At 36.0% G+C, this 15,835-nt stretch overlaps 1 protein-coding gene across 1 annotated transcript in view; it reads right to left on the bottom strand.

The window, feature by feature from the left end:
• The window catches only part of LOC101704669 (cytosolic beta-glucosidase), a 120,114-nt gene that overhangs the window by 71,223 nt on the left and 33,056 nt on the right, over window positions 1–15,835 (bottom strand). Inside the window, 1 exon segment of the mRNA XM_021260221.2 lies at window positions 540–767. Coding sequence (XP_021115880.2) covers window positions 540–767 — 228 coding nt within the window.

The following is a 15,835-nucleotide window of genomic DNA, read 5'->3' as shown; positions in this document are numbered from 1 at the left end:
GCTCATGGGGAAACTAGCCACTGAGAGAGGCCCAAGAGATGCGTACACACATATTAAGTGGTATAGCTGGTATTTCATCTCAGGTGAGCAGACTCTAGGGGCTGTGGTGCTAACTACTCCCTACACTAAGGTGCCACTAATCCCAGTCCAGTTGAAACATGCAGAACCATCTCAATTTCTTCAGGGCTTTTCATAAGTAATCCCTGGTTCTACACCTGCAAATAGATCCCCACAACAACTTTTCGAAATTCACTTTCAGGTTAACAGTCAGATAACATCTTATGTAAATACAGCCCCTATTCCAACTCCCTCTCCTCTTCACAACTCCCCCTCCCCAGACAATCTCGATAGTCATGGAAAACTAAAATATTATTGAGAAAAATAATGCAAACCCATTTCAAAAATTCCATCCTATAATCACTCTGAGAACTTGCAATTTCAAAGCTACATGGAAGAATAGCACACTGGATTAATTATGCCAGACTGCAGCAATAACCTTGAATTAAAGCTGCAACCTTCTATTTTTAAGAAACACTTGCCTTTCTGGTTGATGAAACCTGTCGTCCCATCAGGTAACAGACGTGACCAGGAAATAGAAAAGCGGTAATGAGTCAATCCAAGCTGTTTGATACATTTCAAATCTTCCTCCCACAGAGTGTAGCTGCCACAAGCTACATCACCAGTCTGGTTCTTGAAAACTCTCTCTCCTCCCTGATGGGTGAATGTGTCCCAGACACAAGGGCCTCTTCCATCTGCATCCCAGCCTCCTGAGAAAAGGAGAAAATGAAATGGTTACACTCTTGACATCAAGAGGCATATGTGGAATGTAAATATTTGTCACAAAAAGAACATACCTCATTAACACAATGCACCATATTTATAACTTTAAGAAATGCCTTTAAAATAATACACATGACTGGGTTATGTGTTTAGCTGTCCTTGATCCCTGAAGCTAACTAGTGGCAAATGAAAAATTATTGCATAGCAAGCTTTCATGGTTCATTATCTGAAGATCTCTCAGCTGGTAAACAGAGGCAGGCCCCAGCTTATGAATGTCTGAGTCAAAAACACTACCTTCTTGGGAATATCCCTGCTGGCCATGACTGATGCCTCTTGTCCTCACATATCATGTAGACTTTAGAGCCCTTATCTCTGGTCTCCTGCACTTGAACCCTAATCTCCTGTTATCTCACAATAGAGCCTGTGTTGGTCCAGCCTACTATCTGTGGGAAGGTGCTAGTTTCCACTCTTGATTGATAGGAGTATTCATAATGTATTCATTTATACCTCTGTTAATTGAACAAATGTTTTGTGTCAAGCACTATGTCTAGTGCAAGAAGTCTCAAATCTATATTATGTCTCATATCCTTTGGGAACTTAATCTAATAAGCAACTGCAAAACAGCCAATGTAAAGCCCCTTGCCCTTATAAAACCAGGGAAGGCCTAGAGTCAGGGAAGTTCGTGAGTCAGGGAAGGTCGCTTCCTGCTCAATGTTTTTAGAAACCTAAAACTGGTCTAAAATATAGTCTTTTGATTTTTAAAAAGAATATATACAGCATGTCTATCATGTTTTGTATATTTAGGAATATGTAAAAATAATCTGTATATTTTCCAAAAGTTAGTTAAAGTATAACAACATCCTAGGAAATATAAATCCAGACTAGTGGTTATCTTTGATGAGAAAGTAGGGAAGTGGAAACAGGGCAGGGTATAAGGGGCCTTCAGTTGCATCTCATATGTTTCACTCTTTAAACTAGGAAGAAGGTACATGGGGGCCACTTTATTACATTATGTGTAATCCCTTTTTATGAGCCTAAAATATTTTATCAGGCTTGCTTTATCAGAATAGATTTCATAGCTAGAATAAAGTAAAGAAAAGCAACTACAGGAAGATCTCACTACAGGTACTCCTGCATCTGCATGAAGTTCTAACAAGATCAGATATTGTCTCCAGCCCCACAGAAGGACAGCATGGGCAATAAGACCATGTGGGAGGAGACAAGAGAACCTGCTACAAGGAGGAGTTCCAACACAAGCAAAAATGACCTTCAATATCAAGGTAGGACACTAAATAGGTGTACAAAGAAGTCATGAATATTAAGAAGCACTGTACTCTGGAGTCACGTAATTATAGAGGCAAACAGTTTTACACATTCCAGTGGTTCTCAACTTGTGTCATCCTAGTTTAAAGGGATAAAGGTAAAAGAATTCCGGTATCCCATTTTAGAATGAAAGGTATAAATATGAAAATACAATGCTTCAAACAGTGAACCTAGATTTTTTTTCTCTTAAATTCTTTTATTGGTACATTTTAGGTATACAATGCATTTACATTTATCATTGGAACTTGTACCTTGATGTATCTTACTACATAATGTATCTTGGTTCTTTTTTTGTTTTTGGTACCGGGAATCGAACTCGGGTCTTTGTGCTTGCATAGCAGGCGGTGAAACCACTGAGCTAAATCCCCAGCCCCCTTGGTTCTTATTTTTTGCCCATTCCCCTGCCCTCCCTTCAACTCCTCCACCCCACCCTATTTACAAAGACTTTGTTTCATTTTTTCATTTTCTCATGTTTTTTTTCCTTTCCCTTCTTTCCTTTCCCCTAACCTAGTGCACCTAGCTTTAAATAATTATTTTAATAAAAGAAGAAACTTAATCTCAGAGAATTCAAGTCATGGTATGCTGATAAATTTTTAACTACTGGGTATGTGTAAAAGAAAGTATATGTGTGTTTGGTGTCAATTTTACTGATATAGAATATGTAAGACACAATTTACAAATACTAATAAAATAGAACACTGGCCTTTACTGTATTCCAAATAGGCAATTGGTTTTCACAATATGCTTTTTAAGTGTTTGCCAAACTCATATATCAATAAACAACCTATTGTTGCAACCAGATAAACCTATGTAGTTCTCACTTTATAATTGGTTGGTATTTTTGCTTAATTTTCCAAGCAAAATAAAAGGGAAATAAGAAAGTTGTATCACAATGTCACTGTTCACCAATGACATAAGCTACTTCTTTATTAATTCAGTTAACAGTTTTCAAACACCAGACTATTTCCTCATTTTTGTGCTATTTACAATGTAGCAGACACAGCTATGAAATGCTTTTAAGTTCAATCTGCGTTATTAACATAATCTCTATCATTGTTTTAGCTCTGGACCACAAACAAAATGATAAATCAATACTGTCTTATAGCACTTGCCAATATGTGCAGTGTAAATACTCCTTCTTTGGCCAAATTCAAGCAAGCGATGTATGTCACTAAAGGCTGAGTTGGGCAAGATGAGAGGTAGCAAACCATTTACACATTTCATACTTCTCCAGACACAAGAAAGGTAACCTCAAAAAAAAAAAAAAAAGAAAGGTAACCTCCAGGATATATATAAGAGTAAAACAGAGTCAAACAAGTAATGATTTTGAGTATTTATTAACTTAGTTTTTAAATGCAAATTATTTACTTGTAAGTTTATACAATTTAATTTTTAGTAATGGCTTTAAAAGTCAGTTCACAAAACTGTCAAAAACTTAACAGGCTTTCATGAGCTGGCACAATCTGGTTTCACCACATCGATGATAAGTAACTTGCCTAAAATCACAGTTATTAACAGTGCCCAGTGTTGTACCCAGATCTTTGATATCCAAGTTCTTCCACTTGATTGGGGGCTGTCAGCAATAATGGTACAGGTTGATTAAAGAAAACAATGGATATCCATGATATTCAATGTATGAAAGCTAAGAAGTGCAAAATATAGTTTATATATTTTGAAAGCAGTGAATCTGGTACAACTAAAACAAGTTTGACAACTACAAAAAGTAAATGTCACTTGGCAGAAAAATGCAGTTAGGTAGACTAGCTCATTTTCCCTGTATATCAGCTGGACAAAATATATGTAAATAACTTTGTTTCTATGAAAACTAAGCTTTGAATAGAAAATTAGCAACTATAATTAAAATTTTGATAAGAACATATTGTAGCCGATACTCACTAGTACTGTAGCACAAATCTTGCTGAATGAATATTAATAACTCATTTGTTGATTTGTTAATTTTCTAATTGCAATTATACTCACATTCTAAAAGTATCATTGTTATTTATGATGAACAAGATTACCATTACCAGATGGAATATATACTCTGATCCATACTCAAAACAACTATAATTCTTAGATAAAATACAATATATTTATGAATGTATCATTAATCTGGCAGAAAGTTAGGTGACCCAGGAAAATAAATGAAAAGCATAATATAGAGGAATGAGTGAGTACTGAAGCAGGATTTTGTCCTGAGAATGCAGTATAAGAGCTCAAATATATGTAGGTATTAATTATATGTCAACACTACTATAAAGGCCAGGAGAAGAAAAACAGAAGTGTGCTGTTGAAATAGTCTTAGATTATATATGAAGTGAAATAATATCATTTGACAGTGACAGGAGATTATATAATTTATATATATATATATATATATATATATATATATTTCCTAAAAGAGACGCTAAAAATTACAAAACAGGGAATAATTGCTAATAAATCATCAAAAAATATGTAATAGAATCACAAAGCATAATCTGGAAAATGTCAGAAAAGGAAACAAGAATAGAAGACAGTAAAAAAAAAAAAAACAGTGAAATGTTAGATTTAACCCTGTCAATAATGTCATGAAACATAAATAAGACTAAACAAACCAACTGAAAGGCAGTGACTGAGGGGCAGATTAAATAATGAGCTGTATATTACTATAAGAAATTCAGGCCGGGGATTTAGCTCAGTGGTTCTGCCACCTGCCTCGCAAGCGCAAGGTCCCGAGTTCGATCCTCGGTACCAAAAAAAAAGAAATTCACCTGAAATAGACAAAAGAAGATTAAAAGTAACAGAATAAAACTATATATAATACAATATATAGGATAACAATATTACATATATATTATAAATATGTTATATGTATCATGCTACCAACAGGAAGTAGGAGTAGTTATATTAATATCAATGTAGATTGCAGGGCAAGAATATCACTAAGTATGAAGAAAGTCATTTTATAACATTAAAGGGATCAATCTGTCAAGAGGACGTAACAATGCTAGATGTTTACTAATCTAATAACAGATTCAAAATACGTAAGGCAAAAACTGATAGAACTCCGCCACCTGCCTCAAAAGTGCAAGGTCCCGAGTTCGATCTCCGGTACAAAAAAAACCCCAAAAAACTGATAGAACTGAAGGAAATGGACAAATCTATACGTGTATTTAGATAAGTTAAAAAACTATACTATAAAAATGAACAAAATATTTGAACAGTTCTTCACAGAAAACAAAAGACATGTTTTAGTAAACATTTTTTAAATGTAAGAGATCATTAAAAGTCTGGAGAATGCAAATGAAAACCACAATGAGATACAATTCTATACCCACACAGTGGGCATAAATTTAAAAGTTGGGTAATACCAAGCGTTGGAGAGACTGTCACTCAGCAGGAATACATATTCCGTGCTGGTGGGAAAGCAATATGGAAACATCTAGCAAAAAGAGAGAAATACATAGTGCACCAAAGCCCAGTCATTCACACATCACCATCGACTGTTTCTACAATGCTGGACCAGGAGGCATAGATAGCCATGACTATAGTAACTAAAAATAAAGCAATAAAGAAGAAAAGCACTGTAAATAATCCAAATTTTCTTTGTCCAGAAAATAAATAAATAATATTCATAAAACAAAAGACTATACAGGAGTAAGAGTGAATGGAGTACATTTTTTTCAACCCATCTGAATCCCCCAAATATACTATTCAGAGGGCAAAGCAAATTTTAAAATGTATACATTATTTATTTTCACCTTCAGAATGTCCCAAACATATAAAAGTAAATAATAAATCACTTAGCTATATGTCCTCATGTGTGGTAAAGCATAAGGAAAAGAAAGTGATTGACAAATGTAAAATTCAGTTGAGTAGATACCTTTAGGCAGAGGGAAACAATATTGGAAGGGGTCCTGGCATTATGGTGAGTATGTGGATATCATTTTTATACTATATACATAAATTATAAATATTGTATTGTCTATTTCATGTCTAACAAACCAAAATTTATAAACCATTTCATTATTCATGGAAAGGCCATTTATTGAGTGTTAACTTTTCCCACATAATACTTAGAAGATGTATGATTGTTGCTACAAATAAGTTTGAAAGAAAACTAAAGCACATAAAGATTGGACAACTTTCCCAAGCTCACTTAGCTGAAAACATTGAATATCAAAATATAATATGCCAGTCCTACTTGTATCAACACCGACAGATTAAACTCCTTGAAGTCTATTGGTTACGTCTGAGATGATCCTTGAAAATTTAAAACCTAGCTTTGTAAATTAGTGTTTCATTCAACATTTATACATTTTCCAAGTAATTATTATACATCTGCTTTCTCTTGAGGATTTCAAGTCTAGATAATAGCAGGCTACACTAAGATAAGAGTTTTATTAAGGTCATGTAAAAATGTGATGGGAAAATCAATAACCAAACATTCTAGAGTTAACATTGTCATTGGGAGTAGGAAGGCTTGCCCAAGAGAGAATACACCAGGACGAGTGTTGAAAGATGAGAAAGACTTCTCACAATGGAAGAAAGAAAATGTATAATGGAAGAAAGGGGAAAAGTAAATTTATAATTCAGGTGTAATATTAAGGTGACTACAGAAAGAAGGCACTAGAGACCCAAGAACTGCTTAGTAATATCACAATATTTTTGGTCAGAAATGATAAGATCTTGTTCTTTACTTTTTTTGTAATTTAGAATAAAATAAAATTATCTCTAAAATTTTCATCCTATTAGGGTATAAAAGGGATTCTTTAAAAAAGTAAAATATTGATATATAATTAAATATCAATGACTTCAAGGGTACCAAGTATTCTGGAAGTGGGACAGGCTTGGGAACCAGACAGAGATGAGTTTATGCCCTCTCTTTACCCTTTGCAATTCATTTGAGTTCTCTTATGTAAAGTAGGAGCACAGTTTCTGGTACTCCATAAAGTTCTAGAAAAAATCAAATAGGCTAAACCAAAGCTACACATGGCATATATGTTCTACAAGTATTAGCTTTTTCCTTCTCTTGTAGCTCAATGCAATGAACTAATCACTTTACACAAAACACACTTACATTTACACAAACAGTCACTGGTTGCTATTTTTCTTCTCCCTGCAGCCTAATCTTGATAACAGAATACATGTACAGAAACCACTCTAAATAACTACTTGCACACTTGCCTGTGATGAAGAATTAATGTCTTGATGTATATGACTGGTTCCGTGGAGTCCTTCGCTTCCTCATTTATGGGATACCATTGAAAATGACATAACTTCACTTTCACTATTGCCATGACAATATCTTTTGAAAGGTCACATACTTATATGGACCTCAGCTATATTCACAAGGAAATCATGTTGAGTAAAAAACTAAGTAAGAGATAGAGTATGTGTATGCATGCATCTGTCTATATATTTTTCCTTCAGAATTCAAAGGTAATATCACTAGAAAACCTTTTAGGGGGCATTTCTGACTCTCCACCATAAATACACTCTTTCTGAATATCTACTGTACAAATAACTCATAGTCCTAGAGGTTTTTAAAAATATATTTGGCCACCTTTACTTTGAAGTCTGTCAAGGCAGGGTCCATGTTTTATTGACTTGTCTGTGTCTCCCAGTGGTACCAAGAATGGAGTGTGGAAATAATTCATGGTGAGTAAAATGCTTTTTGTGTGCCATGCTTCCTATAAAATAGAAATATTGATGTTTACTCTTTAATTGCTTCAGAGATGTGCAGAAATTATCTTTAGACTTGTAAGCTATTGAAAATTGCTTTATGTGAAAGCTAAAATGTAGTTAAAAATTCAGGTAATTGCCGGTACAAATTATAATCTGAGTAGTGCTCCATTGTATGATAAATTTGAGACATTTATAGCTAAATGGATCCACCTCAAGACTATACTCTTAAGTGAAATAAATTGGACACACATGTATAAATATCACATTGTCTCTTTGGTATGAGAAACACAAAGGGTAAATAAGGACCAAAATGTATAATAAATGATGTGAAATAGGAAGAAATTCTTCAAAAGGAAAGGGAAACTGGGAAGGGAGGAGAGGAAAAAGAAGGAAGGGAAAAGAAAAAATGAGAAAAGGGGAAAAAAATGGAAACCAAGCTTTTGTAAATAAGGAGGGGTTGAAGGGAGGGGAGGGGATTGAGAGAAAAAGAGGAATCAAGATACACCAGGTACAGGTACAAATTCCCTTTCATGACTGTGATTGTCATGTATATTTAAATTGTACCAATAAAGTTAACTTTAAAATAAAATTTAAAACTTATAATGTGTTGTGCTTTCAAAAGAAATACCAAATAGTTTCTCTGGTGTGAGAAACTGAAAGTGTAAATAAGGACTAAATGTATAATAGGTAATGTGAAATAGGAAGAAAAGGGGCAAAGGGGAAGGAAGTGGGAGGGCTAGGGGAAGGATAGAAGGGAATGGGATTAATATGAGAAAATGGAAAAATAGGAAGAAAATCTTTGTAAATAGGGAGGACTGGAGGGGTTGAAGGGAGGGCTGGGCAAGGGTGAAAAATAAGAACCAAGAGAGATTATGTAAAGTTGCAAATTTCCAATGATGAATGTCATTATATCGTATACCTAAAATGTACCATTGATTAGAATGAATAATCGATAATGCAAAATAGGAAGAAAAGGTCCAAAGGGGTAGGGGTAGTGGGAGGGGCAGGGGAAAGGAAAGAAGGGAAAGAAAAAATGATGAGAAATGGAAAAAATGGAAATAAAGTCTTTGTAAATAGGGAAGGGTGGAGGGCGTGAAGGGAGGGCTAGGAATGGGGAAAAAATAAGAACCAAGATGCATTATGTAAAGGTACAATTCCCAATGAGAAATGTAATTGTGTTGTATACCTACAATGTACCAATAAAAGAATTTAATAAAAAAAAATAATAAAATAAAGATACAAAAAATTTCCAAAAAAATAAGGACAAGGTAGCTCTGCAATGAGCTCTTAAGTATATTGTTAAGTGAAATACAACAATAAAAAAAAAGAAAATATTTGCTTATTTTTATAGGTAACACTCACTAAGGGTACTGGGCATAACAAACTATGTGAAACTCTGAGGCTGTGGTGAGCAAGGATTCCTTGATCTGGAAGCAGCACTATGTGACCCAAACTCATCCGGAAAGGAAAAAGGAGCCCAAAGTCACAGAGGATACCACCACACAGACTCACATGTCTCTGTCCTGTCACAAGAGGATTGAAAGTTCCAGAAAGAAAATTGTTTCAAGGGGGCAAAAAAAAAAATCACTGATAAGGTATCTTATATGTTTGAACATACTGAGAAGGGATTTACACATCTGGCAAAGTGTTGGAGTGAAAGGATCACAAGAAAGGAAGCCGATAACAACAGAAAACTGAATGATTAACTCTCAGGCAAAAGAAAAGCTATAAGAAAAACCCCCAAGAAATGTAATCATAGGACATTTGTGGCTCAGTTGTGCATAATATGTACATTAAAAAGTATGTAAAACTAACAATTTAAACAAAATTTGTTCAATAACCAAATTAGAAAAACAGAGAAGAGAAAATTGGTTTTGTGAGTATTATCCAATACACAAATAAAAAGCTCATCTTACATAATAAGAAGCTAACATTCTTATTTTTAAAATCCAAAATCTAATAACAACTAAATCCAGGGCCAGGGATTTAGCTTAGTGGTTTCGCCACCTGCTGCGCAAGCACAAGGACCTGAGTTCGATCCCCGGTACCAAAAAAAAAAAAAAAAAAAACTAAATTCATATCATTTGAAAACATAGACGTAAATACTAGAAAAAAATAGTGAAAAGACTCAAAAATGTTGCCTTTGGGAGGGGTAAGACATACAGAGGAATGACATAAAAAGCCCTTTTCTTTGACATGCCAAAATAATAATTTTATGTAGTTTAACATAGATCCAAAAGTTAAATAACACACTCCTAACAAGAGTATAGTCATTTTTTAAAATTTTATTTTATTGGTGCATTTTAGGTATACAATATAGTGACATTCATCATTGGAAATTTGCATCTTTACATAATCACTCTTGGTTCTTATTTTTTCCTCATTCCCCTGCCCTCCCTTCCACTCCTCCATCCCTCCCTATTTACAAAGACTCTGTTTCCATTTTTTCATTTTCTCATATTAATTCCATTCCCTTTTTCCTTTCCTCTACCCCTCCCACTTCCCCTTCCCCTTTGCCCCTTTTCATCCTATTTCACATTATCTATTATACCTTTTAGTCCTTATTTACACTTTCAGTTTCTCACACTAGAGAAACTATTCAGTATTTACATATTTGTGTCCTATTTATTTCACTTAAGAGTATTGCCTCAATGTCCATTCATTTAGCTATAAATGTCTCTAATTTCTTGCTGAGTAGTACTCCATTTTATTTAAAACCCACATTTTCTTTATCCAGTCTCCAGTTGATGGGCATTTGGGCTGCTTCCAAGTTTTAACTATTACAAACTGTACTGCTATGAACATGGGTGCACATATATCACTGTGGTATGATTCTTTGAATTCTTTGGGGAAGATACCCAGCAGTGGAATAGCTGGGTCAATTGGGACTTCCAGCCCTAGTTCTTTGAGGTATCTCCATACTGATTTCCACAGTGGTTGCACCAGTCTGCACTCCCAACAGCAGTGGATCAGTGTTCCTTTATCCCCACAACCCCACCAGCATTTGTTATTGGTTGATTTCTTAATAGCAGCCATTCTAAGAAGCCCTTCTTTACTGTCGAGTCATATAATTCACAATCCTTTTGCAGTTTTTAAACTATGCACATGCATTAGAAAGATAAAACTAAAAATTACAAACTAAAAAACCAGTGATAACCACAAGAAATTATAGATGTAGGTTCAAACTGATGACACTAATTTAATTTGCAGTGCAGTGGTACGACACCCCTGGGAGGCACTGGGAAGTGGACAAGCGTGCTTTTGATTGCCCTAGTGACTGGGACGCTGCTGCTATTTAGTAACAGGGCCAACAATGGGTTCTGCCAAGCACAAAGCTATGCACACAAACATAGAGATAGCCAGGCAGAAGGCTATTACAGCACCTCCACTAGAAAGCACTGCACTACATAGGAAAAAGAGTGAAAGGAAGTTAAAGTGAAGGGGAAGGGAATGAAAGAGAAAAGTGAAAAGGCAAAAGGAAACTATAGCATTTTATATTGAAAATGCAGCCGAAAAGAAGTTGAAGCAATGATAATGATAAAAACTATAACTTTATTAAGTATTTCAATTTGATCAAATGTAAAAAGAAATATTTATGTTCTAAATGCTCATAAAATCAAGTTAATAATATTAATATTATTTTACAATGAATACAAAGAGCATGAAAAGAGACAAATAGTAATATTTTCATAGTAATAAAAGTTACAGTCCATAAAAAGTATATAGCAAACATGAACTTCTATATATCTAGCAACAGAGTTTTGTAATACATGAGGAAAAACTTCCGTAAATGCAGGGATGTATTGCAAACTCCACTAACACAATGAGGGGCTTTCTCAGAAACTGACAATGAAAGAGAGAATTTAATTACTATTGTTGGTAAGCTGATTCTCCATGATACACATATATCTATATGTCTCTATACACAAAAGTATATGTACTTGTATGTGTGTATATTTACATATATGAAAAAGAGACAAACAGAAATTGTTATTCAACAAAAAAAAATATTTTCCAAAGCACTTGGAAATATTAGAGTTTATGCAGGATGTATTTGGTGACGACTAAACCCAAAAGAGGAAAGAGAACAAAGGAGGGAGGAAAAGAAGGAAGGGCAATAAAAACAAAAATAAGCTTCACACAACCTTCTCCAATCTATTTACTTTTTTAAAATTCTAACTAGATCTTATATCAAACAGGAAATGAAAGCAGAATGATTTTAAGGAAAATGTCTTACTAACACAGACTCTAGGAAGAGCAAATACTTGAAACCAAAGATCTTTGATGCAGCTAAATGCTTTAAAATGGACTTTTCCTAAATTGGAGATTTTGTTGTGCGGATTTTTGGAAATTTCTACTATGGAAGATTAAATTTGGTTGTGTGTTTATTGTTTCTGTTAGATCACTGCATTCACAGATTCAGTACATTTCCACAATCAACTCAGCATTTCAAGAAGCCTCATAGCCAGGAATAGTCCTAGATAAATGATACTCCTCAAGATTTCTCTGCTAAAGAATAAGTTCCCCAGTCTTCCCAAGACAAGTATTTCTAGCACTTGAACAGTAAATTACATTGGCAGACTGAAAGATTCAAGCTCAGTCATTGTTGCTTTTATCTCACTGTGGAAGTTAACAGATGGAAGGAGTTGGAATTCAGTTTTGTCACTGAGTTTATTTCTCCCAGGTACAAGAGACGACGATTTGTGACATAAGACAATTCTACATATTTACGTCATGAGATATAACATACTAAACTCTTCCTAGATATTTTTAAAGCAATGACTCGATGGACAAACTTTAATATCTGTCATTATATATATATATGCCCTCAGGATACACACACACACACACACACACACACACACACACACACACACACTATGCCACACCATTTTCTTCCCTCTGTAGAGAAAGCTGTAACCAAAGTTTATCGAGAACTCTCTCTCTTAAAAAAACTATCATTAAAGTTAATCAAATCGCAATAGATATTTATTGAGTTCAGGGATTATCTAAATAACTTGTAGCCTAGAAAATCCAAAGGAGTACAGGCCAGATGCCTTAAGGATTTTATTTATTCTTTCTTTTCCTTTTTCTTTCTTTCCTTTACTATTTGGTATTCTTCAACTTAACAGCACCTAAATGGGACTCTGAAATGAGATTTTAAAATTTTTATTGAGATAAATGTAAACAACACTAGGGTGAATGATATCAGGGATCATTAAACACTCAGTCTGGAGACATGGAGGTAACTAATAGGACACATACAAAACAAGTATCAAATGGAGTGTCACTTACATCAGTATAATGACAGGGCACTACACCCAGTAGAAAACACCCCAAAACACAAATGGCAACTCCAGACTTTCTTACTCACATCAAAGATAGAAATGTGTCAAGTGTGGAAAGAGGATTTGTGAAGATTTTCAGGAGATATATTCCTCAAAGAGAGCTGTCTATGTCATTTGAATCTCATGACTTGAAGAAGTTGGAAGAATGATCACTCACCTTTCACTCAGTCTAGAAGAGGACACTCATTATGTACCAAATAATGTTTCTCCAAAATTTCTGTGGTGAAGTCCTAACCCACCGTCCCAATACCTTAGAATACAGCTATTTGGAGGTAACACTTTTGAGGAAGTAATTAATTAAAATGAGGCTGTGAGAATGCGGCCCTGAGTAAGACAGGTGTCCTTATAAAAGGAGAAAGAGACCCTGGGATGAATGCACAAGCAAAAGGCCAAATGAGGACAGTGAGAAAGTGACCATCTGCAAACCCCAGAGAGAATTCTCAGGAGAAAGCAAACCTGTCAACACCCTGATCTTGTACTTCCAGCCTCCAGAACGGTGAGAAAATAAATGTCTATTGCTAAAGGCTCCCAGTCTGTGGACTCTTGCAGTGGCAGCCCTTGTAGACCACTCCAGCTTTTAAATGAACCACTCAGGGGCCACGGTATGTTTTCCCTTCAGTTAAAGGGATAGAAGGAAGTGGAATTTTGACTTCTAATTAGTGAATCTAGATCCAAGAGAAGAAAAAAGAGGAAAGAAGCAAAGCAAAGCAAAGAAAGAAACAAAGGAAAAGTGCAGCTGTGTTAGGATCAAGCCCCAAAAGTGAATAAGAAGTCACTGTTTATGTTTCTTTCTCCCCCCACCCCCACCCAGTACGAGGGATCGAACTCAGGACATTGCACTTTCGAGGCAGGTGCAGCACCACTGAGCTAAATCCCTGGCCTACTGTTTGAGTTTCTGATGGACAAGTGGGTCCAGGTGGAGAAGCAAGCAAAGTGATCTCTTAGCATCTGTCCAAAAATGCCTAAAATGGGAAAAAGTTTTTCTATTAGTTTTCTTGGACTGATGTCACAAATTTCTACAAACTTGGTGACTTCAAACAACAGAAATGTATTTATTTTCTCACAGTTCAAGACCCCAGAAATTCAAAATCAAGGTGTTGGCAGAATTGGTTCCTTCCGGGATTACAAGTGAGAATTTATTCTATGCCGCTCTCCTAATTTCTATTGGCAGCCTGAAATTCTTAGCATTTCTTGAATTGTAGGAGCATCACTCCAGTCTCTACCTGTCTTCACCCCATCATGATTTAGTCTAAAATGTCCCCCAAAAGTTTCACATTAGGAGGTGGGGCCTGGTTAGAAAGGGTGAGTCACTGAGGTGTGACTTAAATAGTATATTCTCAGCCTGGGCTCCTCCCTTCTCTCTCTCTGCTTCCTGGTCACCATACAGAGCACTTCTTTTCTCTGCCATGCCCTTCTTCCATGGTTTTTTTGACCATGGAGCTAGCTGGCCATAGACTGAAACTGGGCGCCAAAATAAACCTCTCCTCCTTTAAGTCCTGGTTGTTAAGTATTTTGTCTTAGCAACAGGAAAGTGACAAAGACAACCCTTTTGTGCATCTCTGTATCTTCTCCTTTTTTGTCCTTTATAAGGGCACTCATTGGATTTGGGGTACCAAAATCCAGAATGTTTTCATCTCAAGATCATTATTCTAATAATACATGGAGTGATCCTATCTCCAAATAAGGCCACATTCATAGGTTCTAGGCATTAGGACTGAGATGTACCCTTGGAAGCTACTGTTCAACTCACAGATGGATGCTGAGGTAAAGGGCTAGAGTCACAGAGGACAGAGGAAGTGACAGCATCACCTGCATCTCAGATATAGGCTAGTCCCCAGCCATGGGCCACCAAACATGCCCATCAAAGAATCAGCTGTAACTGATAATAACATTATTATCATTGCCATATGCATTAGCCAGGGTCCCAGCAGGAAACAACTGGCACTCACTGGGTATTTGAGGAGAGTTTAATAGCAATGGGATATTCACAGTGGCGTGAGCAGGGTTTGGGGAAAACAACAAGGGACAGTGCAGTGCCTTGGAGCTTGCAGCAGTGGGAAGTCATTACTGCCCAAGAAGGGGTCAGAGCCAGAACTGGTTTCCAAAGCCTACAGAGAGGAGCAGTTTGCCAAGGATTGCCGAGCAAGAGAGTAGGCCTTTCATAGAGGGACACTGCCACCCACTGCAGTCCAGCAGGGAGGAAAATGGAGGAAGACATACTTGGCTTCTCTTTCTTCCCACTCTACCTTCCCATCTCTTGTTAGTGCTTCCAATTGCTGGAGTCCAACAGAAGATACAGAACAATGGAACTCACCAACACATCCACCAATTGCCCTCCTAAGACTCAGACCAGGGACAGGAGGAGAGTGGATCTGGATAGGCAAAGAGGACACAACAAGACGTAAATCAACCAAAGAAATAGTCTGCTTTTGTGTTTTACTAAAGGAAGGAAGAGCTATTCCCACTCTGCAAGTGTGAAGGGCCGCTGGGAAATAAAAACAAAGTCACTTTTATGAGTGCATCTTGGGAGTTCTACTTGTCAGCTATACCAACATAATACACAGGAGAATGTTATTATAATTTACTGAACTGATAATTCACAGGAAGAATAAATTCTTCTAGGAATAAGTAGGGAGAGGAACTATTTCAATCCTAGTTCAGGGATTTGACCTTCTGCCCTCCAACACAGTGCTGTGGTGGTGTTTGTTTTCTGA

This window comes from Heterocephalus glaber, unplaced genomic scaffold (genome assembly GCF_053883595.1).
Source record: "Heterocephalus glaber isolate CG9 unplaced genomic scaffold, H.glaber_assembly_v1.0 deba00001509, whole genome shotgun sequence".
Classification (NCBI taxonomy): domain Eukaryota; kingdom Metazoa; phylum Chordata; class Mammalia; order Rodentia; family Bathyergidae; genus Heterocephalus; species Heterocephalus glaber.
This window is presented reverse-complemented; position numbering and strand designations above follow the sequence as displayed.